General features: G+C 48.2%; 9 protein-coding genes across 9 annotated transcripts; 4 read left to right on the forward strand and 5 right to left on the reverse strand.

Moving 5' to 3' along the window:
* Positions 1 to 222: 222 nt before the first annotated feature.
* Positions 223 to 2,116, forward strand: HOO65_010319 (putative T-complex protein 1 subunit beta; the record flags this gene model as incomplete). Its single annotated transcript, XM_071005626.1, has 4 exons — positions 223 to 225; positions 337 to 491; positions 609 to 1,983; positions 2,057 to 2,116. The coding sequence occupies 4 exons, from the start codon at positions 223 to 225 to the stop codon at positions 2,114 to 2,116; spliced, it is 1,593 nt and encodes a 530-aa protein (XP_070862141.1).
* Positions 2,117 to 2,617: 501 nt separating this feature from the next.
* Positions 2,618 to 4,922, reverse strand: HOO65_010320 (TBC1 domain family member 14; the record flags this gene model as incomplete). The annotated part of the gene is made up of 2 exons (XM_071005516.1): positions 2,618 to 3,151; positions 3,216 to 4,922. 2 exons carry the CDS (start codon positions 4,920 to 4,922, stop codon positions 2,618 to 2,620), a joined length of 2,241 nt encoding a protein of 746 aa, XP_070862142.1.
* Positions 4,923 to 7,571: 2,649 nt separating this feature from the next.
* On the reverse strand, positions 7,572 to 8,699 carry HOO65_010321 (PQ loop repeat protein; the record flags this gene model as incomplete). Its single annotated transcript, XM_071005981.1, has 4 exons — positions 7,572 to 8,162; positions 8,294 to 8,497; positions 8,571 to 8,588; positions 8,655 to 8,699. The coding sequence occupies 4 exons, from the start codon at positions 8,697 to 8,699 to the stop codon at positions 7,572 to 7,574; spliced, it is 858 nt and encodes a 285-aa protein (XP_070862143.1).
* Positions 8,700 to 9,024: 325 nt separating this feature from the next.
* HOO65_010322 (type II inositol-1,4,5-trisphosphate 5-phosphatase) lies at positions 9,025 to 12,066 on the reverse strand (the record flags this gene model as incomplete). The annotated part of the gene is made up of 1 exon (XM_070999686.1): positions 9,025 to 12,066. The coding sequence occupies one exon, from the start codon at positions 12,064 to 12,066 to the stop codon at positions 9,025 to 9,027; it is 3,042 nt and encodes a 1,013-aa protein (XP_070862144.1).
* Positions 12,067 to 13,416: 1,350 nt separating this feature from the next.
* HOO65_010323 (Dcp1-like decapping family protein) lies at positions 13,417 to 14,232 on the forward strand (the record flags this gene model as incomplete). Its single annotated transcript, XM_070999687.1, has 1 exon — positions 13,417 to 14,232. The coding sequence occupies one exon, from the start codon at positions 13,417 to 13,419 to the stop codon at positions 14,230 to 14,232; it is 816 nt and encodes a 271-aa protein (XP_070862145.1).
* Positions 14,233 to 15,021: 789 nt separating this feature from the next.
* Positions 15,022 to 16,282, reverse strand: HOO65_010324 (Protein hob3; the record flags this gene model as incomplete). Its single annotated transcript, XM_071005901.1, has 6 exons — positions 15,022 to 15,416; positions 15,493 to 15,551; positions 15,616 to 15,903; positions 16,019 to 16,064; positions 16,161 to 16,211; positions 16,270 to 16,282. 6 exons carry the CDS (start codon positions 16,280 to 16,282, stop codon positions 15,022 to 15,024), a joined length of 852 nt encoding a protein of 283 aa, XP_070862146.1.
* A 929-nt stretch (positions 16,283 to 17,211) lies between these two features.
* On the forward strand, positions 17,212 to 17,844 carry HOO65_010325 (peptidyl-tRNA hydrolase; the record flags this gene model as incomplete). Its single annotated transcript, XM_070999688.1, has 1 exon — positions 17,212 to 17,844. One exon carries the CDS (start codon positions 17,212 to 17,214, stop codon positions 17,842 to 17,844), a length of 633 nt encoding a protein of 210 aa, XP_070862147.1.
* Positions 17,845 to 17,915: 71 nt separating this feature from the next.
* On the reverse strand, positions 17,916 to 23,892 carry HOO65_010326 (Dolichyl pyrophosphate Glc1Man9GlcNAc2 alpha-1,3-glucosyltransferase; the record flags this gene model as incomplete). The annotated part of the gene is made up of 10 exons (XM_071005233.1): positions 17,916 to 18,372; positions 18,430 to 18,604; positions 18,989 to 19,204; positions 19,260 to 19,693; positions 20,146 to 20,184; positions 20,259 to 20,922; positions 20,980 to 21,901; positions 22,257 to 23,367; positions 23,456 to 23,728; positions 23,819 to 23,892. 10 exons carry the CDS (start codon positions 23,890 to 23,892, stop codon positions 17,916 to 17,918), a joined length of 4,365 nt encoding a protein of 1,454 aa, XP_070862148.1.
* Positions 23,893 to 25,024: 1,132 nt separating this feature from the next.
* HOO65_010327 (Legume-like lectin) lies at positions 25,025 to 26,648 on the forward strand (the record flags this gene model as incomplete). The annotated part of the gene is made up of 3 exons (XM_071005729.1): positions 25,025 to 25,125; positions 25,192 to 26,270; positions 26,641 to 26,648. The coding sequence occupies 3 exons, from the start codon at positions 25,025 to 25,027 to the stop codon at positions 26,646 to 26,648; spliced, it is 1,188 nt and encodes a 395-aa protein (XP_070862149.1).
* Positions 26,649 to 26,655: the final 7 nt, after the last annotated feature.

Here is a 26,655-nt window from a genome sequence, read left to right on the forward strand (position 1 = left end):
GGCAGAACGAACAAGCTCCAGGCTGAAAATTTCCAGCATCGCTAGGCTTTGAAAGCAGTCTTATTTAGGAGCAGCCACCTTACTACAAGCCAGATCACCAACTAAACATCGCGACTGGATCCTCTTGTTCAACAGCCGCGACTTATTTGGTTTCCTTCCAGTTCCATCTATCATTCAGTCCATTGTTTGTTTACTGGATACCCCGCACTTATAATTGCAGTAATGGTGAGTTAAAGAGCTGGATTGTTATATTCTTGACGCTTCTAATGCTGTTGCCCCTTCGCGGCCAATATCAACAAATGTGCCCCTCCTAACAAAAAGCCTTTGGTTTCGCAGTCTTCTTTCAGCCCTACCCAGATCTTTGAGGACGGCACCACCCAAGAAAAGGGTGAGAATGCCCGTCTATCAGCTTTTGTCGGTGCTATTGCCGTTGGTGATTTAGTCAAGAGCACTCTTGGTCCCAAAGGCATGGATAAGATTCTCCAGTCCGCGTAGGTTCTCCCCTTAATTTTTATTTGACTACCGTGCAACAAGCATATGCTTCTTGTAAATATCTAGTTATGAAACACCCGCTCTTGATACTAACTTGGTGTGGTCTTCATCCAAAGCTCGACCGGCGAGATCATGGTGACAAACGACGGTGCCACTATCCTCAAAGCCATTGCTCTCGACAACGCCGCTGCGAAAGTCCTTGTCAATATTTCCAAGGTTCAGGATGACGAAGTTGGCGATGGCACGACCTCAGTTGCCGTTCTGGCTGCTGAGCTACTTCGTGAGGCTGAGAAGCTTGTCGACAAGAAAATTCACCCCCAGACTATTATCGAGGGCTACCGGATAGCCTCTAGCGCTGCTCTGCAGGCTCTTGAAGCCTCTGCTGTTGATCACAGCAACGACCCCGCAGCTTTCCGTCAAGATCTCCTTGCAATTGCCCGGACGACCCTCAGCTCTAAGGTTCTCGCTCAAGACCGTGACCAGTTTGCCGAGCTTGCCGTTGACGCTGTACTTAGACTTGGAAAGACGACCGATCTAAGCCATATCCAGATCATTAAGAAGGCCGGCGGAAAGCTGTGCGAGTCCTATCTGGATGAGGGTTTCATCCTAGACAAGAAAATTGGTGTCAATCAGCCCAAGAGACTAGAAAAGGCCAAGATTCTGATCGCTAATACCTCCATGGACACGGACAAGGTCAAAATTTTTGGTGCCCGCGTGAAGGTGAGCTCGACCGGCAAGCTGGCTGAGCTGGAGAAGGCTGAGAAGGAGAAGATGAAGGCCAAGGTTGAGAAAATTAAGGCGCACGGCATCAACTGCTTCATCAACCGCCAGCTTATTTACAACTGGCCTGAGCAACTATTCACTGATGCTGGCATCATGTCCATCGAACACGCCGATTTTGACGGTATTGAACGTCTCGCCTTTGTCACTGGTGGTGAGATTACTTCCACCTTTGACCACCCCGACCAGGTCAAGCTGGGATCATGTGACTTGATCGAAGAAGTTATGATTGGCGAGGACACGCTGATCAAGTTCTCTGGTGTTGCCGCTGGCCAAGCTTGCACTGTTGTGCTGCGCGGTGCTACTGAACAGCTGCTCGACGAGGCCGAACGCAGTCTGCACGATGCGTTGGCTGTGCTTTCCCAGACTGTTAAGGAACCTCGCACTACCCTAGGTGGCGGCTGTGCAGAAATGCTTATGGCCAAAGCTGTCGAGGGCGCTGCTACTCGCGTTGAAGGCAAGCGCCAGATGGCTGTACAGAGCTTTGCTTCTGCCCTGCGCCAGCTGCCTACCATTCTGGCCGACAATGCCGGTCTTGACTCAGGCGACTTAGTTTCCCGCCTACGCAAGGCTATCTACGACGGCATGACTACGTACGGTTTGGACCTGCTGACACCTGGCGGAGGTATTGCCGATATGCGTGATAAGGGCGTCATGGAGGCGTATAAGCTTAAGAAGTCTGTTGTGTCATCGGCCAGTGAGGCTGCAGAGGTAAGTTTTAGTTTGATTCCAACCTCCTTGATCAAGGCGGTGAAATTGCTTTTAATACTGACATATTCTCTAGCTACTTCTGAGAGTGGATGACATCATACGTGCAGCACCGCGGGCGAGAGAAAGACATTAGATGCCTAAACTTGTCAAACATAAAAAATCCCTTTCAAAATCTTTCGAGATGCTATACCCAATCCAGAACCTTTTTTTTTCTATCCTTTCCATCATTCTATCTCCAGTGCGACATCTTCCTACTTACCTACTACTAGTACCTATTCAAAATTCATGTTCACACATCACAATGACCTTCTATAGATCATAAAAAACAAAAGGCACATCGTCGAAAGACTGTAAACGAGCATTACAAATTGCAGTACTATTCCAGTTGGATGGAATATTTAAACTATCATAAAGCGTGAAAGAAGTATTGGATGAGTTGCAAATAAGATGACCTTGCCCCCCCCCCCCCTCCCCATCATATTAAACAAGAAAAAGGTTATCTCGCATCATTGGAAGAAAAAGAAAAAGTCTAGAACGGGTAAATTAAAAGGCTCATAAAGTATATCGTTGCATTAAAAAGGGTTGATAGGTGGAATCAACTGAAATAAGCTGGGCTTCGCTGGCTTCATAGGCGTTAGATTTTGCCAGCCTCGCGCACCAGTTTGATCCAGGTGTCCTCAGCGCCAATCTCCGCCACGGCTTTTCGTGGCTTTTTCAAGCCCTCGAGAACCTCGGTGACATTCTCAAGCGTTTTGCACGCAAAAAGATCGCCCTCATTCCGAATCATCAGGGCCACGGCTGCTCGCACAATTACTGCGTCTCCCTCAAAGACATAAATATCCCATAATCTGGCAGCCTCGTCAATAGCTAGGCAGCTAGTAAATAGGGCGGTAAATATATAATTTAAAAAGACATCAGGCCCAGAAGGCAGGGTGGTCCCATCTGGCGTTTGGGATGTAGAAGCAGCGCTGGAAAGGGCATTGATGTGATCATACAGAGGGCGCGATCTATCTTTAAGAGTTTTCAGGACAAGGTTATAGGCTGAGGACTTGGCACCTTCGTCATGAGTAAAGAAGGATAGCGGAAGGGGGCGGTTTAAAACGTTGGCTAGGGCAATGAAGGCATCGGTGATATTAGGAAGATTGAGGAGTAGCAAGGCGGCAATGGTCTAACAGTCATAAGTTAGTGTTAGTATGCCAAAGGAACTTGACAGGAAGAGAATTACAACTTACATTACATCCGGAGATATATCCAATATCGCCACGATACATGGAATAGGCGCACAGAACATTTATCAACCCTTCATGTAAGGGACCTCCGGCTTGAAATATTTTGAGTTCCATCCATGTATTTTGCTCAACGTCTCTGCGTGCTGCAGAAAACCACTCTACTTTACGAGCATCCTCGGGATCGCCCTTACCATCTGCAACCCGGATTTCGACTTCATGAACTCTCTTGAGGGCAGCCTCAAACGAGCCACTAGTAAGGCCAAGTTCGTTTCCGATAGCACGGGCCCAGACTATGCCACGACTACGAGGTGCGACGCCCTGCCACCAAAGCTCACGAGTCTTGCGTTCACGGATAGCATCCGGCCATCGGGGAATAATGTCATCCTCCCAGACTCGTATCGTTGTCTCAGCATTAGAGTCACGGTTAGCTTTAGAGGCGGCTTTCGCTGCCTCGCGCTTACGCTCAGCCTCCAAGCTCTTGGCCATCATTTTCTGATATTCCTTAAGGTGTCGTTTTTCTTCGTTGGGATCCTTAGGCGGGAGCCATGAAGGGCGCGTTCTGGAGAGAACAGCCTCTTTCTCTTTTGATACAGGCAAAGGATCAACCATGCCATCGGATTTGCGTAAAGGCGGTAATTCTGGCAGGGGTGACCGACTTCTTTGCCGATTACGTTCTTGAACCATAGTGTCTAATGATTGGCGAGAAGAGCCCCATGTAGCCGGTCTCTCAGCACGGCTAGTACTTTGGTGTTCCTCAAGCTTTTCGGTAAGCATGCGGGCCTCTGGACTCAATTCGGCCATGGCAAGATTCCAACTGCGTGCCCGCATCTTAAGAGGAGCAGCGGGGACTCCGCCATTGGAAGAATCTTCCCCAAGGCCAGAATCAGACTTCCAGCTGGGATACTTGAGGCTCCCCTGCGCGGTGGCCACAGCAGGCGTGCCGTTTCCAGCTGGGCGGGTCTTGGATCTGCTTGGAGAGGGCGAGGGAGGGCCGCGACTTGATCTACGACTTGAGACTCGTTCGTTCACTGGACGGGGCGAAATTGGGACATTGTCGAGAATCATGCCGTCAGGAATATCGTTGTCGTCATCTTCATCACATTCACGCTCAAGTTCAAGGGAGGACTTGCGCGAATGGTTAGCTTGCCAGCTCATTCGCCGAGGCTTGAGAACAAGCTTAGGGTCATCACGCATGATGGGGCTGCGACTGCGACTTTGGCTCTGGGTTCGCATAGGGAGAGGCATTCCCCCTGCGCCATTGTGAGGACGATTGAGGCTATTGGGGCTAGTTAGGCCCGTTAATGAGCCAGTATTTGTATTTCGAAAGTTGGTATTGAGATTGGCTTGACGTATATGTGACCTGAGGCTCAGGAGTTCGGGGCGTGGGCGACCATTGGGTACAGGAGAGGCCGACGGCATGCGAGCTTTATTGGGAGCTGAAGCAGTGAGTTGACGAGAAGGGGTCGAGCTTTTTGGGGTAGGTCCGGGCGCAGACGAGGAGAGTGTGGTGGGAACAGAAGCCAGCGGGACGGGGTCATGGATAGAGGCCAATGAACGAGTCGAAAGTGAAGCATCGTACATAGAATGATAAGGGATTTTCGGGGTCAATGAAACATCATCCAGGCCAATGTCTTCGAAATTGCTAACGTCGGAAAGAGTGCCATCGTCAAATGGTGCTGATGCACGCGAAGAGCTCTTTGATGTCGTCATACCGATTGGAGGGGGGCTTAAAAAAGCGTATGACAGGTTTATCAGAGAAACATGCGAAAAAATAGGAAAAAGCTGTGAGCGTACGTATGTAGTTGGCAAGCTGGCTGTGACGATGAAGGGAGGCTCGTGTAAGGGCCTGGTTGTGGAATCCGCAGATGGGGCGAGTTGTTGGGTGTTAGATTGATAACAGGTTTATGGATATAGTGGGCTTTTGCTTAGTGGGACTTTGGATGATGCGTGGATATCTAAATGCGGGACACGGGGCAGATAATTAGGCTTCAATTCAGACTTCGGCTTGAGATTAAGATCGTGAGGGCTGATGGCACATAAAATGAAGACAAAAATGGTGTGACGACGGCTTTAAAAGAGAAAATTGTAGCTTCAAGAGTTACGAATAAGGAGCGATGTAGTAATAAAATAAAAGGGAAAAAAAAAAGAAGGAATGCAAAATAGCACTACGAATGGAAGAAAAAAGATATTAACAGTGAAGGTAAATCAGCAGGCGAGGCAAAGAAGAATGGGAAAGAGAAAGTGACGGCAAATAGAAAAGGAAAAGGAGTAGTAGCATGACAAGTTTCCAGAGAGCCAGAAGACGCAATGATGGTGAGCCAAAGGAAGAAGGAAAAGAAGAGAAAATAAAGAAAGGATGAAGAATGAGGAGATGGAAAATCGAACAAGGATAGAGGAAGGATAAGGATGAGAATTAGGGAAAGCAAGGAGGAAATAGAAGATCAAGTTAAAGCAATAGAGGAAAGAACACACGCAGCCCTAGAAACCCGCCTACCGTAACAAACATCAACAAAGAGGAAGGAAGGGGATAAGTAAATAGGTAAATGTATAGTAAATAAGCTAGAGACGGCAGGCAGGCAGCACGGGTTTGGGTAGCTGTGCCGCCCCGTCAAGTGGATCTTGCCAAATTTCGGGTTGGAGGTTTTGGCAGTAGCCCAGATTCTTCAGGAGGCAGAGATAGACAAGAGGGACAGACCTCCTTCCTACAAGAGCGAGAGAGAGATCCCTTACTCAGCTTACAGGCACTTTCTTCATTTGATTAGAAAGTTCTCTTTAAAGAGACGAGAGATGAGACACCTGCATAAAGGAAAAGGCTCTAATAGGAAGGGCACACACGAATTACAGCACCCATAGTCGTAGTTACCGCGTGCTGCAATTGCAATTGCAACTTCGTCCAGTTCATGGAACGATTAATTATACTGTTGCAAATTAAAAAATTACACGAAGAGGCCAACTGAGTCCCTCCTCCCTCACTAGGTCCTTCATTGGCTATCTCATTGAAGCACAAGGAAGGGCCCAGGCCAGGGGAAAAAGGTAGAAAAGTGGATTCTTATGCAGCTCGAAAGGCTGCGAGATTAGAGGAAAACCCAAGATCCGTCTGGATGTGTGGGCTCAGCTAACAACGACCACCTCATTTTCTGTTGATAGCTCGACAAGACACTAGTACTACTAGCTGCATGAGAGAAGAATGGGGAGCAGTAGCTTTTTCTGCTTTTTGGCCCGTTTTCCCTGTCCTCTTCATTTCCAATTATGCATGAATCGCCACTTTTCGACTCCTCAAATGCATGCACATGCTAATAACATACATACATGTACACACAAATGCACACAAATGCACACGCTGAAATTAGCTCCCGTCTCCCGAACACCATAACGAGCTTTTTTCTTCTTACCTTACCCTCAAAGAGTTGGAATAGTCAACAGCACTGAAAGATCATCCACACCTCTTGGCCACTGCACCTACCGCACCTAAAAATGGCACCCATAGGGGGCAAGGGGCCACAGACCACTAAACTTCTCCTTAAGTTGTCGGCAGGTCACGTGCTTTGTGAAATTTATCAAGCAGGAACTAGCTGCTAAATTTAACGCCCAGCTTCATAGCTTGCTTACCTGCTTTGTTTCTCAATTCCAAGAATAAATATGGAGGCACCAGCAGATGCATAGTAAATGCACCCACCCAACAGTGGCTGCAGTAGGAGGATCGCAATCTCACCACGCCTTTGACATGTCCATAGTAGCCGAACAATCCGAAAGTTACGTTGAGAACGGGCCTGTGGAAGAGCAAAATGAACGGCCTTGCAAGAACCTCGAGATGGGAATTACTCTAAAAACAATATTTCAGGCTTCACTAGGGTGTAACACAGATCAGGTGGGCTACTACAGCCAGTTCAATCCAAGGGGTGACAAGAGCGATGGCTTTCATATAGTTCATGCGTAAGCCTATTGGGTACCATGTTTTTATGCTAGGTCCATAGGCATACACAAATACTCTTATATATGTGGCGAGCATGTATGACAGGGCTTCTCGAACTTGTCCGCCTGCAAACAAATGTCTGACATGTGGCTGTGCCGGTTGAGTTCCCAGTCTTTGTAATGCCTTTCTCTGTGCTTTCTTATCCTTGCACTAGTTGTTCTGTGGCGCTGTTCCTTTGATTGTTGATGACTTCTAACTGTGGCTTGTATTTACATGTTGGATCCCGTCTGATTTAATGTGTTTTGGCTGGTGTTTCCTCTGTCGTTGTTTCGCTTTAATCTCCACTCCACGTTGATGGTCTATGCAGGAGACATCCTTTTCCATGCAATCAGTATGTTTGAGTCTGTCTCTGTGTTTGTTTCTAGAGGCCCTGAAACAATCTCAGCTTATAGACTATGGATACTTGCACTATGACGTCTTTCACGAAGCTCCATGGCTGCACCAGTAGTCGTAAACACCGATGTCGATGAGGGCATATCGTGCAACGCCAACGTGTTTGCTCCAGGCCCCTCTATAGTTCCAGGGGCTGTTGCACATGCGTTACTAGGCGCGGCGCTCTTCTCTCTCATCCGATAATTGCTTAGCTTCTTCTTGATCCATGGGCGTAGATTATACCATCCACCGCAGGCAAATACACCACACCATAAGACAAATTCGCTTGCGTAGATAACGATGCCGAGAACATCGGTCTTGGGCTGGAATAGCACTGACAGAAGAGAGAAAATGTCACCTGCTGCATCGATACCTACAAAGATAAAGGAAATGCCGCGCACAGTGCGATGTCTCCAAATGTCAACATAGTGGCTCAAGACCCCAAGTGCCAGAAGAACTGCGGATGCCACTGCCATTAGAGTTAGAGGCCATTCGACGTGATGATCCTTGGCAATGCGTAAAGCTATGATCAACGCCGCTTCGATGCCGCCCATTAGAGCGGCAATAGGCGTCACAAGCATAAGAGACCGTAATATGCTCCAGTTCTGAATATAGCCGCGTTGTTAGCATAGCCCAGTCGCGACCTAAGTGATACATCACTATCTTTAACCCAGCACTCCGAACTAGAATCGGCCTTATCCGACTTTCCTGAAAAAACATTTTGGCGGACACTCACTCGCTGATAATAGAAACATTGGGCCCATGTTATAAGACTCAGAACCGTTAATATCTGGGGCTGGATCTTCAATGCTAGATTAAAATCCTCAACGATGTTGTACACGCCCAAAGGCACGCCTGCCCAAGCCCACAGCATCATCATTGCAGGCTGCAGCCCAGTCGCATGGTGGCGACGGTAATTGATGACAATTTGGGGGATAAGCTAGCATTAGAGTCAGTTATGCCAGAACCAGTAGAGCGAATGTACGAGGTAGTCTGGACTGTACTTTTCATACCTGGATTGACCAGCACACCTGTGATTTGGTTCATTAGCATGCAGAACTTGGCGGTATAGATAGACTTAGGTAGGGGTGCCTTACTGCGCCAAGTGTACCTAGCACATTAGAAGCAGCAGGTACATCCATGGTTCAAGTATGGACTGAGTTGTAAGCGATACGGCCTATTCTAAGGGCTAATTTGAGCGTCGAAGCTGGAAATCGACGAAAAAGTTGTGCTCTGTTAGGTATTGTCTGTGCTTAGTCATCAACGAAAGGCCCACTCTTCAGATCTTATTGGCTTTTGCTTTTGTTGTAAAGATAGATACATTGGCTCTGTAGTTCAATTTCTAGTATTCTATTGCCTGATGATCCGAATAAAAAAGAATCAACGCCTGTATCGTTAAGCATGTGATTCCTACATTTTTAGCAATGGCATCTCCACACTACAATAACGAAATAAAAAGCTCCCGCTTTACTCGTCTGCTTGCCGCTGGATAAAAAGCTCCAGCATCCCTATCTGCCGTGCAATGCCAGCCTTTCGTTCTCGTTCGTTGCTTACAACCACCGACATGCGGCAGATAGCTTGCGTGAATAATTCACACACTTTGTGCATGCGATTCCGTCTTTTAATGACAGCTGCCGGTGACCCACCGCTGGTCGGTGATGTCACACTTCGTCGGAATCGCGCAAAGGTAAGGCTGGTGGGTGTCGACACTTGATTTGATGCTTCAATATCGGCCTTGGTCACGGGTGACAACTCGGCGCAGACTCTACCCAACGTCGATGTTAAAAAAACTAGGGATATGCTATGCCCTGGATCGTTTGAGAGGACGTCGAGGATGGCAGTCTTGGCATCTTCAATCTGCTTGACTGGGGACGAGCTGGCAACAATGGACGACAGCTGGGGCAACCGCTCCTGGATTGTTGTCCACAGAGCGGCAGTAACAATGCCATCAGTTAAATTTCTGAGAAGCAAGAGAAGGACTTCGGCTACAATCTCCAGTTTAGAAATTGCTGGCAGCTCAAGTGGCATGGCCTCTAGCACAGGAGTATCTGTATCTAGGGCTTCAATGACGGCGGCCTTGTGCTCCATTCTGAGAATGCGGTCTGTAAAGATCCATGTGCTTTCTTCGTAGGGCCAGCCGAACTTTTCACGGGGAATTTCAGCGCCCTCTAACATGCTCTCATCAGCAATTGCACGCTCAATCAGACTTAGTAGGGCTTCAACAAGCTTGAAGAGCTCCTTTGGCGCTGAGCATCGAACCTCATAATGGAGGGGAATACTCCCCGTAAGCTTCTCTGTCGCCATGAAGTCTCTGATGCCGCCGTCAGAAATTCGAATCAGCTCTGTCAAGGCACGCCCTATGCACGAAGGCCGCCAAGTTGCACACACTGGAACAAAATGGTCTCGGCCGTCATCAACCCTGAGAATAAGAACATCCTCAAGATGGGCTGAGCCGACATTCAACTCCCGTACTAGACCCAAGTCTTCAACGAGAACTTCCAGTTGTATCCCCACAGTCTCCCCAGGCTGAAGTGTTACTGTGCTTCCCATGTCTGCTTGTTCTCCATCAGTAGTTGTTTCAATTGCCACGAACGAAGGCATCAGCCATTGCGCACGGTTCTTGTCAGTAGAGTTGTCAACGAACGAAAACTTGGCTGGAACTTGTCCAGTGTTAGCTACAGTTAGAGTTTCCACGTGGCGCTTGAAGATCTCAACCGGGCCAAAATCAACATTGTCGCCCTGATCGCCAGCAATGGTTATATCGGGCCGGCCTTCATTTTCGGCCCGATCAAAATCACGAGCAATTTCCGCCTGCACCATAGCCCTTAGATCGGGGACAACAGCATCGTAATCCACCGTAAACAGCGCAAGCACGGGCTTGTGATCAGAGGAAGTAATTTCCTGTACTGACCAATACTGCTCTAGCTTGATGCGGTCTTGAGGAGCAGGGCTTTTCGTTTCGTCTTGGGCGTTTACATCTTCCGTCTCGTCATATTCGTCGTAATCCCAGACTGGCGTAGCGCTAGACGTCGTGGCGTCGTTTGGCTCAGTGTCGTTTTCAAAAAGCACATCGAGTTCTGCCGTGACTTTTGCTACGCCGATTGCTTGCAGTTCCTGGTCGCGCTTTTGGATTTCCTGTTCCTCTTGAACCGACCTGAGGTGTTGCTGAAGGTCATAGCGCGTTCTATAGAGTATCCTGTCACACCAGCTCGGAGCTCGCTGTTTCTCGCTGGAATCAAACCCGTCTCGAGAGCCGATGTCATATTTATATGTAGGCATAAAGGATATTGGTCCTTCATGCCAACCATCGTGGAAGGCCTTCTTTAATCGCATGACCTGGCTTAGCTGGTCGTGTGGAAGAAGCGAGTTTAGTGTAGTTTGAAGAGAAAGCGGATCGTCGTCGATATCGGGGACAAAGTCTTCAGGATCACGTAGACTATTGCCATCTTCGTCAAACACAAGAGACATCTTAGCCGATCTCGTACTATGAATAGTATCGGCATCACTATCATATGAATCAGTGGGCTCCATGATGCTGCTGGAGCTGGCCATGCTGATGGGGGTTGATAGCTCTGGTATTCCGTACATCCCTTGAGTATGGAGTGCAAAAAGACCTCGAATATCATCTCCTGGGGCATCGAGTCGGAAGTTGAGATCGCCCATCCAGAAAGCTATATCCTCATCCCCGAGCTTCTCCGGTCCACTATCTGGTCCACCAGGAAGTGATACGGGTGTAAAGCTGGTGCGTGCTTTGATTTGGTTGGTATCCCAACACCGACGTTCCAGGAACTGCGGTTCGCTTCCACTGGCAAGATGTGAGTTTGTAAAGACGAGCCGTGTGCTCTCTCCCAGTAGTAATCGAGCTGACACCCCTCCCTTGTTACCCATGTACCCTAGAATCCCGGTGCCAACCTGTGCGCAGCTGACATGGGTGACGGTATCCGCCACTTCGGTTGCGGCGTATATGACCATCAAGACACCAGTCATTATTTCTCTGACAATCCGGGTATATCCAGGCGGTACTGCATCGGCTATGGCGTCGCTCCAATGGTCTTCAACTACAGGCTCAGTGCTAATGATTCGCTGACCAAGGTTTGGAGAGGTTGCTTCTTGAAGAGCCAGGACATATAAGCCAATGCGTGTTCTACACGGTTGATGTGGCGCATTCGCATTCACCTCAAGTTTAAAGGAATTTGAATTTGTCGATCTTGTCGTGTTTGTCCTGTGTGGTAAAGGTGGCTGTTCGAGCAGGCCATCGATGGCTGGCTGGAAAAACCATTTTCGCAAGTCCTTTGCTGAGGGAGGGTTTTGAGCGACATTCCATGTGCCAATCTTAATGCGAATGCGATGTGGGCGGGTGTATTCGGGCTTCCGTGCGTATATAGCCCGGGCTAAAGATGTTGGTCCAGAAAAGATTTCCACAGGCTCTGATTCCATGGATACGTCGAGCTTCAAGGATGGCAGGGCCATCGCATTTGCAGTTTGTACTGGAGGGCTTGAGGGAGACATTGTGATGGGGGTGGTGGTTAGAGTTTGTAAAGGAAGCCACAGCAAAGTGGCGATTCACACGGTCGCAAGATCCGGTCGCATGCGAAGAACGATCGCCAGCCCTTATTTATGGCTGGTAAGATTTTGTTGGAGATAGGCAGTCAAGAACAAAGCGCCTAGCGCAATCCAAGTATCTTATATCTATAGTAGAGCCAATGGTAGAGGCCGGCCCGCTGGTGTTGAGAAAGAGGGTTAGAATGGGCAAGCGGGTATCTCTAACTAATAGTCAGGTCAAGTAGAGATGGATGACTATAAGATAAAGCGATACATACGCATTATATGTGATGTGGAATAGTGAGGAAGTAAGGGAAACCAAGTGCCAGTCAAGCACTAAAATGAACCAGCGATGTGGTGATGGTGGTTCTTAGTCTTTCGGGCTTTGTCTTGCGAGGGAGGTGAGAGATGAAGAATAAAATCTGAGGAGCTAGTATACTGAAAAAAGAGAGCATATATATGGAGGAAAAAGGACAGTGTCCAGATAATGAGTCCCCAATACTGTGTTGGTTTAATAAGAGAGCAAGTTCAAAATGAAGTGGGAAAAGAAGGCCGAAGGAATGGCCTGTTTACAACGTAGGAACGTGGGGAACCTATGCTAACCCTAACTGAAACCTGAATCTAACCCTGAAGACCTTTTGACCCCATGATAATCTAGGCTCTGCATCCTGAAACTTGCTTTGATAGGTGCAAGCATCTCTGAAGGGCTTTCATTCTAAATGAGGGCACGTATCATATCGAAAATAGAATTTCAAACGATTCTTAGTGATGCAAATTTACCACGGTCTACAGTGAATCATGTTACAGGGGCGATATTGTCCTATGCTAGCTAAGCTATAAGCTACTTCATGTATGCCATTAGACTAGACAGACTAGTTATTGTGCTGATAAGATAAGAGCAGTGGGGTCATTGATCTTGCGTTTGTGAATCAATTGAGTGTCATTCCTGCCCTGGGCTGATGCGAAGCAACCATTTCTTGTGCCCAACGTCATCCTAGAAAGGCGTACGAACAACCTTAACCAAATATCTTCCGTTGCCTTTGGCGCGCTGTTTAATACTCTTTTTTTTTCGCCTTTACTAGCAACGTCCTAAGTTGCTTCCTCAGAATCTGGCTTCAGTGCTTCACTGGTAGCTTCCCCCTCTTCACCTCTCCCTTATACGAGACTAAGACCTTCTAATAGCCTCTAGCTTTCCTATCTAACTATAATACCGCTTTTCGAGAGATCTGCCAACCGCGGCTTACCTCTCACGATCTGTTCTTCCCCTCACATATCGCCCGCTCTAGCCGCATCGCGACAATCCCCTAATCACTCACAATGAGTCAACAAACACCTCGTCGCTACCCTAAACATAAGCGGAACCCATCTGCAAACAGAGTCTCTGACTATGAGTCTGATGCCCCGTATGTGGTTGATACAACCCCCAATCCCAAGCTGGCCAACCGCACAAACACCGAGGTAAACCTCAAAGTCATCCGCAGCTACCTGCCCGACGTCAACCACATAAACTACTGTAACGCCAATGCAGTTGTCTATGGTTTCAATACCGCACAGTCTGAGTGGATGAGAACCAACATTGATGGCCCTCTTTTTGTATGTCAATCTGGTACTTCTGGAGCTACTGTCCAGATAAATGGCTACATCTTCATTCTCAACCGTAAGAACACGGAAAACCGTGTCTATAGCTTCCGCAATATTATCGATATTGATATCACTTCAGAGTATCTCATCCTGATAATGGATGAGCCGGGAAACGATGCTGTCGGTATTTGGGTGCATGCAGCTAATGATGCCGATCGCATTGCTTCGATGAACAAAATCCGCGACGTTATAATGGAAGTAAAGAATGCTGCATCGCCTTCTGCATCAGCGTCATCAGCCCCGCCGCCCGTGTCCGGCGTGCAAGCGCCTCTACAACAACAACACCAGCAACCACAACAGTTACAGCCACAAACGGACGCTTCCAACCAGTATCAGTACCAGAATCAACATCCACCACACATGTACCAGCCGCAAACCCAGCAACAGTACACCGAACAATACTCGGGGCAATACGCGCCGCAGTTTCAAGGGCAGCCCGATGGCACTAGCCAGAAGATAGATGTGCAAATGTTGTTTGACCGACAGATGTGAACTTGTCCTGCTGTGCCATATTACTTCCTGAGAGCTTTTCGGGGCAAGCTTTTATTTATATTTCCAAGTAATGTCTAGCATGATTATCTACAACTTTTTTGAGCGCTCTATCTTGTTGTCTGCGATCCTCTATTGGCCTGTGCTCTTTTCTCATATACATCAACTTGGCATGTCTAGGCAGATGAGCCCTAGACGAGGTATACCATCTTTTTTAGGAGGCATTCAAGTATTGGACGGGACCGGCATTCGCAAAAAGGAGAAGAAAAAGGAACGCCTAGTTGTTTCTATAGCGTGATATTTAGGCAATGACAAGATATAACGGTAATGTAAAAGACATGCTGTTAGATGTTCGATTTTCACCACAAAAGCATAGAGATGAAGTAAGAAAAAAGAACGAGATAGTAAAAAGCCTAGGCACTTATTGACGCCCATGTCTGGATTCTAAGCAATTATGGGGAAAGCAAAAGAGAAGATGAAGATATGAAGAAACGGAGAAAGAGAAATGACAAGCCCAGATTGAGGCGCAGGCAAAGCCCAAGCCTAGAGTGAAGGAATGCTGATTGCGAGGGCACACATGTATCTTACACGATGCAGTTGTAGACATGTCTGTATACGCAGGCAGGTGAGCGAGCGTTGAAGTTGACAGGGAAATGAGGTAAAGCAAAAGCAAAGCCTAGCTAAGCCAAGATAGTAGTTATGGCAGCAGTGGCAATCATGTGAACGCAACAAATAGTCGCGGTATTGGGAGTAATAGCAATGCCGACAGAGCTGTTTCTGTGTTTTATTTCGCTAAACTGTCCCGCTGATGCTGAGCTCGCGAATTTCTTGGAGAACCTGCTCAACACGATCGTCAAGCTGGCCCGAGGCATACAAATCTCTTGTTTCAGGATCAAGATATTGTTGAACCTGTGCCATGCGCGAATATGCCTCGGCGCAGAAGCGCAGTTGGATTTTGACAAGAGCTTCGAAGCTGGGATCGAGGTATGGCACGCGCAAGTCGATCAACTGTGGCAACTCGGTGCTAAGTTGCTCGTTGAGCTGCTCATATGTGGCCTTGGCCATCTCCATTTCCTTTTCGGCGCGGGGGAGCTTTGTCACATCTTTGTCGGGCTTGTCAGCCAGCTTTTTGACCTTGGCACGCAGTGCATCGTAATCTAGTAGTTTATGACCACGCTTCTTGATACCTAGAGAGTAAGGGACGAACACGGTCAGTATAGGTGCTTTCGCTGGATGTAGCTTGTCTAATTATACGATACGCACATTCGTTAACATCTGGGAAGTAGGCGCAAAACCGGGTGATAGGCTCCAATACTGTTGTTCTGTTTAAGGAATAAGATATGTTAGCGATACTCATAGACTGCGAAGCGGGGCGGAAGCACATACCGGTAGGGACCGTCCAGTGCCTTAATAGTCTCCGCATCAAGATCTTCGACTGCTTGCTTGTAGCTTCGACTAACGCCATCCTTGGCGCCAGCGTCACCGTAGAAGGCGTCTATAGTCTCAGCAATGCGCATCTGTGAAGCAGTCATGGCTGTGGGCATGTTATTAGTAGGAGGCCAATCGCATAGTGACGGTCGAGTGTATTCCGGGTACTCACCTCGTAGCGAGTCGAGGTAGCCTTTGGCTTCCTTCTGCAGGCGGTTTGCAGCAGTCTCCATGGTACGGAATCGTCTGGAAAATCACATGTCAGTATGCGAAATGCTTTTCGAGGGCTTCGAGCCAGGGCTGTAATCGAAGCGACTATAGAGGAGGATGCTGGAGAATGCAGGTGGCGGCGGCGGTTTACCTCTCTTCAATTTCATAATCGCGGTCGTTCGTCTTTTCAACGTAGCCTAGTTAGAAGCGGAGCGTCAGTATGCAAACACCTTTGATTGAGGCTTCCCGCTCAGGGCACCTTTCGACAACGAAGGACAAGGAGGGCAGCATACCAGTCTTCATCATAACCTGGGTCGTAGCCCGGTTAACGTTTTTTTTGAAGCCTATGAATCCGAATCAGCAAATGCAGTGTCCACTGGGACTGCGGCATGTTCTCCTCACCTGCCCAGGACATTTTATCGGTTGTAGGCGATGGCGGGGATGGCGGCAGTTGCGGTTGTGATTATGACGATAACTAGCGATGGTCCTTTCGAGAGTAATTCGGCTCGGCGGTTGTTGACTGGCGGGAGAAAGAGAGCCCTCTCAGTCAATGAATGGCTTGAGTGGTTTTGGGGTATAAAAATAGGTAAGGATATACAATAAGGTGTATAATTTCTATTCCCAGAATCTCCGTGAGAGAAAAAAGGACAACAAGCAACAGGGCGAATGAGGGATAAGGGAAACAGAGACAGTGGAATCAAGGCGTCAATCGGTAGACAGTAAAGCAGAAATCAAGTTTTGGCGAATGTAGAAAAAGAACAATTAAGAGCGAGAAAGTAGGGAGAAAACAACCAAAACAAAACATGGACGGATTGTAGGTTTACCCTTTACAAAGGCTTCAGGCTTTCTCTTCCAGTATGCAATGCGGTCTTAGGCCTTAGCTTTGAACTTCCCTGTGCTTCAAGTCTCAGAAACGACGTCAGCATCTTTTTCTCTGCTTTGCTTAAACCTGTTACCTGACTAGCTGCTGTGTACGTACTCCCCTTCCTCCCTTCTGTATTGCGCCACGATTTGCACGGCGCAGTGCTGAAGTAACTATGTGGCTTGTGCAGCCACACGTGACCTTCTTCTAGGCGGTTCCTTGGCTTTGTTAGTAGCAAAAAGGAAGGAAGAGGTTACTTAGTGATATTTTTTCTAGTGTAACGGATCGGAAAAAGCATCTTTATAAAAGCTGTTTACACACATGAAAATCTTTCTGCCATCCCGACTTCGCATTTCTCTAATACCAGATTGCCTTGGCTCTTGTGCGTTCCTGCAATGCCATAAATATTTGCCTTCAGCCTAAGCTTCTACCATCATCTTTACCTACTTATCCATCCCCTGTAACGCACACGGCAGGGCAGCATGATCGAAAAAGTCCTAGTCGTCAGTCTAGGCAACCCTAAACCCTATCTAGAAACCTTTCACTCAGCCGGGCATCTCGCCATACAATCCGTGCAACGTCTTATCCCTGGCCAGCCGATGTGGTCATCACAGCGGGTGGGCAAACAGAAAGCCCAGGTGTCAATGGGCCAAAAGTTTCTCCTCATCCAGTCACCTACGCTGATGAATGTGTCTGGCGGATGGATAGCAAAGACTTTCAAAGAGGTCGTTGGCACCGAGACAGACAAGGTCGGCTTCGTCGTGCTTCATGACGATTTGGAAGGGGGCCTGGGTGATGTTAGAATCCGCAGTTGGAAGTCCAGCCATAGAGGCCATAACGGGCTCAAGAGCATCAACAGCTACTTGCGGAAGGAAGAGTTCCCCAATTCCTATTGGGCTAGAATAGCCATTGGCATTGGCCGCCCTGAGAAGCGGACGTCAGATGCAGTGTCACGTTACGTCCTACGCCCTCTCCAGCAGAATGAGAAGCAGGCGTTGAATGAAGAAGCACCACCTCAAGTCATTCAACTACTAAAAGAACTAGAGGAGAAGTGGGCTCGTGAGGTTAAGCGCAATGCGCCGCCTATAGTAAAAAGATCTGCCCCCCAGGAATAAATGATAAAAGTCATTGTATGAACTTAGCTGGCGTGCTGGCAAACCGACTGTATTCTTCTCGTATCCTGTATCTAAATGCCTAACCGGTCGTCCAGTAGATCCTCCACGCCCTTTTCCGCCAGCTCTGGTAATAGCCTCACTAGAACTAGCTCTAGGACGGCATATATTAAATGCTTATTACAGTATTCATCACTGAAGACATCGAGTATCGTTTTGTCTATCTCCTGTATGAGACACTGGTCAGAATCAGCATCGTTTAGTAGGGCTGCAAAGCTGTCGTCCGAGCCCTCAGACTTTTCCCATGTGCTACCGCAGAAATATGACTTCAACATCCACTTTGGCATCAGTGAGACAAGCGCAGCTGATGTTCGCAGTCGCAGCTCCTTTTCTTCATCTTTGTTTGTGGGCGCAAACAATGAGGGTTTGCCTGGAAGATTGTTTGGAAACAACGAGCCGCGTATGGCCTTAATGATGCCGGGTGCTTTGCTACCATCCAACATCTTGTCGGAAACAATACTTGAAACATATCTGCCGAAAGTTAGAACCTAGATGTCGCATGTGACGAAACCGCTCGGCGATAATTACCTGTCTAGCACTCCATCAAAAGCGCCAATATTCCATGGCCCTTTCAATAACCCCCATTGGAGCAAGGCAATATTCCCGCTCAGCCAGGGCATCCGCTCATCAATCTCGATCCATGTGCCGGCACAAGTGAACAGCTTCCATGTTATGATAGGCACTTTCATAGAGCCGCTGCTACCTTTTGATGGTTCCACATAGGCTTGGTGCCGCGCTCTACTTGGGAGTTTCCTTGCTGTCATAAAGCCATGTACCACACCGCGAATGATGCTGTATAGTGCAACTCCCCATTGCACTAGAGTTATCATCATCCATGGAAATGACCATCTTTTAGGCTCAGATGGTGCTGCTGGCATCGGAATAGGATCTAGTTGTGGCGAAATATCTGGTGTCTCCTTTCGCCTTTTTTTCTTATCCTTTGATGGAATTTCCTTCCGAGTAATGTTAGAGCAAAGAATGCCCATTATTTCCCACAACATCCATGGTTGTGAAATCTTGTTAGATACGATATTCCCAATAATACTCTCAGATATAATCTCCCCAACAAGTGACGTAAGACACGAACTTTGGAAATCTTCTGTTGGCAGGAGGACAGCAAGCATGCCCTGAACAAGCAGCTTTCGGTACATGACCTCATTTTCTACTTGTGTTGAGATTGATTCAGGGTTGTCGGTTTCGGGAACCGGCGCCATGGCCGGTGATGGAAACAATGAATGATAGATCTGCCGCGAGTTGGCCTCAACCGGGGGTCTGATTGCAGGTCTTTTTGATACTCGATAAGCTACACTAACATGTCAGACAGAGGTCATATACGCACCATTCAGACCGGGTCTTACCAATAATATGCTGTTCCAGAAGGTATGGAATCTCATCTAAGAATAGGCTCTCCAAGTCCACCTTGCGCACCCTCTGTTCCATGGCTCGTGAGATATGGGCCATAATATTGACCAATTCTGCCACAAAGGCATCATCGGGAGTAATCTTGGAATACCAGGTCTGCACGAAATCTCGCAATACAATAGCTATCAGCGCATAAATCTCAAAGTCCACCTCATTTGACGACGTAAGCGGTGGTAGTTGGCCCTGTAGGGCAGCCGCTGTAAGCTGGTCGCTATGTTGTTGTGGTAGAAGAACACGGCGAATCAGCTGTGCCGTAGCCCTTTCGCCTAATGGATCTACTGTTCTTGCAGTCCTTCGCGACGACGATAGTGCGGTTGTGGATGACTGTGTTGGTGGTGTTTTGTTGGCTGTCATAGGGCCACCTGGTAGTCTAGTCCGAGCCGATAGTGGGTTATGGTGGGCACTCAAGGCGACCATATTGAGCCGAGACGAATAGCGTTCTAGATGCTAATCATACAGTGTTTAGTAGAAGGCGTGACAAAAATGGCCGGGCCTGTGCGGAGGACCGACGCCAAATACAGAAACAAAAAGTTGTCGTGCAACGCAATTAAAACAAGAAACTAGTTGCGAATGCCTAACCTCACTCAAGATATCCTGCCAAAGCTTCAGAGAAGATGCCAGCGAGGGTTAGCACACCCACTACTTGTTTTTTCTAACCCTAATAGGTATATCCTTCAGCAATGCAAAAGTGCATCAGTGTTGATGAAAAAAAAATAACGATGAGACTTGTTTTGAATATAATACAGGATACGCCAGACTCTACTCTCGCTACATCTTTCTAACACACAAAACTTTGATCCAAACATACAATCCATATCTTACAGGGCAATAGTGCCATCCTCCTTAGTCGTCGCCTCATACCTGTGTAGAAACATGTCAGCGACCATTCTTCCCGCAATGAATATAATGAATTTAGATAATACAGATAAACATACCTCTTTCCACGGAACGCCCATACGCCCCAGTTACGGCAGTGGATATCCTTGGGATCTAGATCGTTCATTTCCCAGCCCAAACTGCGGAACTTGTTTTCGCCCGGCTTGAGCAGGATGTCGAATTCACCCTTGGCCGTCTTGTTTACCCACTCGATATCACGTTCCATGTCATACTGTGTGTAGCCTGTGCATATGATTGGCAGTTTAGTCTCTAGAAGCTGCGGTAGCGTCTCTGCCCACTCGGGACTTGTGGTGGGATAACCCAGACCGGGGTGGAATAGGACGAAGCAGTCAAAGTAGGGGTCGTAAGGCTCAAAGTAGCCTGTTTTGTGAATGGTGTGATAGTAATCAACAATAGTGCTAATCTTCAAGTTGGTCCAGATGCGGTCCTCGACAATTGCACCATATGGGTTTTCTGGGGTGCGTGGCGGAAGCGGGAACTCGTCATCACGATTGGACATTGACTCAGGCCCAATCATGATGACGTGAAGGCGCGTATCGGGAAACAAGTGCGACAGTTCAGTCCAGGCTTCACGTGGGAGCGACGATTCGGCGCGAGCACCCAACACAAAGATACGCATAGCTGGGGGGTTTAGTTTGAGGTCCTTGATCTTCTCGCCGGCACGCTTCGGTGGGTGGAGTGAATAGCGCAGGGCTGTATGTTCTGATTAGCATAATCCATAATTGTGTGTTTGTGTCCTGGGGTCTCGACTTGACATACCACTTAGACTTTTCAAGCCTTCTGTAGTTAACCGGGAGTTTTTTTGGATAGTATACGGACTGAGCTCATGAAGTACAGAGCCAATAGTGACGGGGTAAGTTAGGAGGCGGGTGATATGGCGCATTGAACGGTCCGAGTTGACCGCCTCGAAGTCTCTTGAGTACATGTAGTTATCCCAGTCTGACATGTTGACAATAGCCTCTCGGATTTGAACGCCACTATAGGCAAACTCGGGAAAGGCGCGACCCGAGTGTAGATCGTGGGCGTCTTCATTGATTTGTCGCAAAGTATCGCAGACCTGCATGTGATTTTCGTAATCCTCCATCCAGTGTTGCTCACTACAGTACAAAGGGATTCCGCAGTCCGGACATTCAAAGGACGGATGTTTAGGGTCAGCAGTACCAGGCTCTTTGGGCTCTGCCTCGGGTTGAGGGGCCATAGTAGGCGCCCACATTGGCCGGTGACTATGTTCCGGGCAGTACGCATGATGTTTGATGTACTCGGCGCGTTGGCGGATTTCAGGAATAGGGGAGCTTGAAAACGAGTGGAAGAGGTTGTCGGCCTCTAGCTTTGGCTTTGGCAAGAGCTCGTCGGGGATATTGGCCAGCATTTCACGTCGGTGGCAGGCAGACGAGCTTATAGAGCGGGTTGAAATGTTATTGACCGATGTCGGGGCACAGTGAAGCGAGGTTGTAGAGGCAGAGTCCGTATTTTTAGAGGCAGTAGCGGAGTTAGTGGTAGCGACAAACGCGGTAGGAATCTTTGCAGATGAACTATGCAGTCGGTGACCGGTGTTGCTAATGACTGACTGCTGAGAAGTCCGGGCCTTGCCGAGGGTGTTGCCGGAAGCCAGAGACCGACGGGACCCAAAGGTACAGTTCCGGCAGATGCCAGAGGCGCCCAAGCGCACTGCTAGGTCAATCTTTGGTGCCATTGAAGTTATTGTGTAGACTTCGGGAAAGGCTGATCAATAGAGGGGGAAAAATTGCATGACCACTGCATGTGCAAACCAACTTCAAGTAAAAGTTAAAGTTCAAAACTAGGCTAAAATGCTTATGTAAAGAAATATGGGGCTGGTTTCGGTGTAAAAGCTCTCGGTGAAGAGGATTTCAGCCATGTAGAGTTAGAATAAAGGCATATGATGTCGAAGACACAGAGAAATAGTGGTATCATTTAGTCTATCAAATACAAAACACATAAAAAAATATGCACCAAAAGCCAAACTTTCATTTTCAGGCTGTCCAATACACCACCATATAACCAATCCAGCTACCCACTACACCAATAGCACAATAGTTGCTGATGAACATGAGTGGGAGGAACTCATACTGTTTGCCAAAGATGATGCCGTGGATCAGAGAGCAGTAGACCAGTAAAGGAATGCTGACAGCAATATATATAGTGCTAAAGCGGTCCAGAAGAAAGATTCGGGGCTTGCTGGACGCAGGCGCTAGACTGTCAAAGGCCAACAGGAATACCATAAGCCAAAATATAGTGTAAACAATTTTGATAGGAAACTCAGCAGCCCCGAACAGTAGAGGGAATAGTGCTACATGGCCAGAAACCGCCAGGGGACGGAAGGCTCCGAAGTGGCGACGGTCCTTGAGGGCGATGAGACTAAAAGGGATAATAACCAGAAGAATGGCCTTTTCGTGTACATGCCAGCCAAAAAGAAAAGAGGCATAGCCACATAGAGTGATGGCTCCAATGAAGTTGTCCCAGGTAGGCTTGCGGAACAACTTGACCAGAGGCAGAGCTTGGAAGAAGAGGGTGAGGAGGAAACACACGCGTGGGCTCACATCGGGCAAAACGGCGAATGCGGTATCTCCAACAAGCCCACGGGTCACGCTGTTTAGAGCCTCTGCCCGGACTGTCAGCCCAAGACGAGGAGAAGCATAAATTAGAAAGCGGTCGGCAAACGAATAAATGGCCCATACGTTGGCAGCCCAGTACGCATGACATAGGCCGCGCGAGAATGGGAACAGACGACCCAGAACCTGGGGTATTTGCCCCTTTAGTGCGAAAGGGCCAAACGCGACACCAAACACAGCTGCCAGGCTGACTCCAAGAGCCAAGCAATTCTTAAAGCGGATGGTGAACATGCTGGTAGGCGAGAGGCAGTAAGCGCGCAAAAGATACACAAAGTACGCTGGTGCAAGGTACAAGTATATGTGCTTCATGCAAAGCAGGGTGGCAAATGCAATGCCACTTATCAAGAGCCCAGACTGGCGGCGAGCTAAGACGAGCGAGCATATGAGGATTCCGTACATGGCGCCATTGTACTGGAAATGGATATGGTCGATTATGAGGAGGCCGGGAGAGAGCAGAATCGAAAGCGCAGCTGCCTGTGATGCTCGCCTGAGGTTAGGAGGGGCGCTCTCAATGTATCTGACAATAGAGAAAGAACAGAGCAAGGGTTAGCACATGTGATTCCGTTGGGGCCGAGAAGAGTCGTTTGGAGCTTGTGGGAGCCCACCTCTGAAGCGCATAGACTAGGAAAAGCTCAGTCACAATGACAGAGAAACGTTGGAAGTAAACTGTCTGCCAGCTATCATAATCGAGGTTTGAGACCGCAGTCATGGCTGGATCGACCATGTGCGCGATGTGGGACATGGCCCATTCGAAGAAGGCAAAGAAGGGGGGATAGTCGAGAGTCCATTCTGAGGTATTTTCATAGTACCAGTCCCAGATGGGCAGCGAGTTTGTGATAGCAAGCCAGTTTCTATGAACCTCGAAGTCGGTCGATTTACTACAAGGAGATGGTTTGTAGATTAGCTAAAAGGTTCAACCAAAGCTATGATACACGAGGAGGGGGGGAAGAGAGGATAGGGCGCCATACTACGCTGGGAAGAGAAGAATCTTGAAAGCAGCAGCGACAACCGCGCACTGTAGCAATGACGGATAGGCATCCATCATGGCAATGGCAATGAGTAGACCGATTTACCGATTTATCTAACACTGGATGGCAGAAGGAGAAAGGAAGAAGAATGGCGAAAGCTTTGGCAGGGTTGTTTTTTTTTTTGGCGGTTCTATAGCATCATCCCCAGAGGCTGTTAAGAGTGGAGCTACAGCAATTGCAGCTATGGAAAAGACAACCAACAGATGGAAGATAGAAAAAAAGGCAGAGCAAGCTTGTGGCAGATGCTTCACTGGGGAGGCAGTGAAATAAGCAACTTAAGCGAAAGACTATACTATACTAGCTGGCAGTTACTGTCGTTAAAAAGAATGGAGTTACCGCTATTCTATCTAATAAGGCTGTCAACTTCAGCCGCTACAAGTTAGAACACATGATAGGGTGCGGATGTACTGTCAGGGCCAGCTTTAGTGCAAAGGTACCTGCCCACCTACCTACCTACCTACCACCTGTGTTTGCGCTCCATCTTACGCTAATCGTATGTTGCTTTGATAGGGCACCAACGTTAGAGCTATACCAAGAACAAATAAAGCTACTCACTCAGGCACAAAGCTAGCTAAGCCCCAGCTCGTCCATATACCGTCTTTCCTTATTTTCTTCTTGTGCCTACATCAACCATCATCGCCAATCGGAATCCCTTGCGGTTTTTAGCAGCCGAAGTTGCCATCATAGCTTTTTCTTATGCCCACATCCAACTCCAGAACGTGCGACCATCTATACAACAACTACCCACTGTAATATCCCCTGGTGCTTCACATCTACAGGGCTTGTCGCCACCTTGTTTTTCTCTGCAAAAGTGCTCCAAGACACTCAAACCGCACTGACAGCCATCTGTAACAGATCTCCGTAAAGCTGGTTGGCCTGTGCCTGGCTCGCTCTAGGATCCTGGCTGATACCGGAAAAGTGTCCTTAATACTGGGACCGACGAACTTGACGACAAGGCCGTTGACTGTCCGCTAGAACTTGCAATAAGAAAACTTGGGCGTGCTAGACAGACAGGTTTGTGCTTTCGCATTAACCTGCTTGGACGTTTTTCTCTTCATCCACAACTCTTGCCATTTGCATTTCTCTCACTACTTGCCTGTCTGTCTTCTGCTTTTTTCTTACTCTTGTAGCTTCAATCGCTTCACTATGCGCTTCCAGATTTCAGCTGCCCTTGCAGCTGCCCTGCTATCTGGCTTTGCCGATGCGCAATTCCTTCTCAACGAGTTTAGCTTTGGCTACAATGGACGGTAAATTTTGTCTTTCCCTTCCATACCCAATATTAGCAATGGGCATGGCAGCTAATCTCGCCTTAGGATATCCGTCGAAAACGGCCGCATTCCTGGGTTCAACGTCCGCGGACAGCCCAACGACCCCGAGATCTTGTCAAATCGCATTGTCCTAACGCCTCTGGACCCCGGAAACGAGAAAGGCGCTATCTGGTCTGACCGTGATCTCCTGCACTCTACATGGGTTACTGATGTCGATTTCCGCGCCAATGGCCCCGATCGAGGCGGCGGTAACCTGAACATATGGCTGGTAGAAAACGGCCCCGACGTCATCCAGGCCGAAAGTGTCTATAGCGCCAGGAACTTCAAGGGTCTGTCGTTGACTCTAGAAACGCAAGGTGGCATAGGCACGGTGCGAGGCTTTCTCAACGACGGGTCCAAGGACTACAGTCTCGAGCAGAATGTCGAGGCTCTAGCGTTTGGCCACTGCCGGTACTCGTACCGCAACTTAGGTCGGCCCTCGCAAATCAAGCTTCGCCAGGATGCAGTGACTTTCCGCGTCGAGGTCGACGGATATCTTTGTTTTGAGACTGACCGGGTCCGCATTCCTGCCGGCTACCGCTTGGGTGTCACGGCCACGACTCCTGATGTCCCGGATTCATTTGAGCTGTTCAAGGTTGTGGTCATGTCGGAATCAGTCACTCCTCCCATTGTCGACCAGCAGCAGCAGCAGCAACAGCAACAGCAGCAGGAACAGCAACAACAGCAGCAACAGCAACAACAACAACAACAACAATTTACATCCGAAGACGACACCATGGATGAATCCTTGCCCGATACCGATGCTTCCACTATCAGAGACGCGCTACTACAATTCACCGACCTCCACGATCGTCTGCAGGTTCTTGACCACCATATCTCTACTATCTACCACTCGATCAAGGTCTCCAAAGACACTGCCAACCAGCATAACAGCAACCTCATGAAGGTTATTGAAAGCTTTCGCAGCGATATGCGCAACGACATTTCGCGCTTCAGTGCCGTCGGTGAACTTACGGCCAAGGTCGACTCTCTTGCAGCAGAGATGAAGCGCTCCCACTCCGAACTTCAAACCAGTATTCGCATCCTCGAAAACCAGCTCGCTACCCAGATGGGCAGCCACCACAGTAAGCTAACTGACAATCTGACTACCGTACACTCCAACCATGGCCGCTTGATTTGGATTATTATCTGTAGTCAGCTTGTCTTAGTTGGTTTATACGTAATGTATAAACGCAAGGGGAGAATGCAGCACGTCAAGTACCTGTAGCGTGCAAGAGAGTGCGTTTTATCGGATAGACTGAAACTATTGCTATGGGAAATATCTTTTCATCCAGACTAGAATAGAGATGTATTGCAGATTGATACCAAATACAACAGGCCTTGTTTCTCTTGCCAAGCCGCCACTATGGGAACGTCATACCGCGACAAAAAAAAGTATTTATCAAGGGATGACGTCAACTAGCAGCCAAATCTCTTCTCTACTTCAGGTTTTAGGACGTTGAGCGATAT

The sequence above is a fragment of the Ceratocystis lukuohia genome (genome assembly GCF_044167205.1).
Source record: "Ceratocystis lukuohia strain C4212 chromosome Unknown Supercontig1_pilon, whole genome shotgun sequence".
Lineage (NCBI taxonomy): Eukaryota > Fungi > Ascomycota > Sordariomycetes > Microascales > Ceratocystidaceae > Ceratocystis > Ceratocystis lukuohia.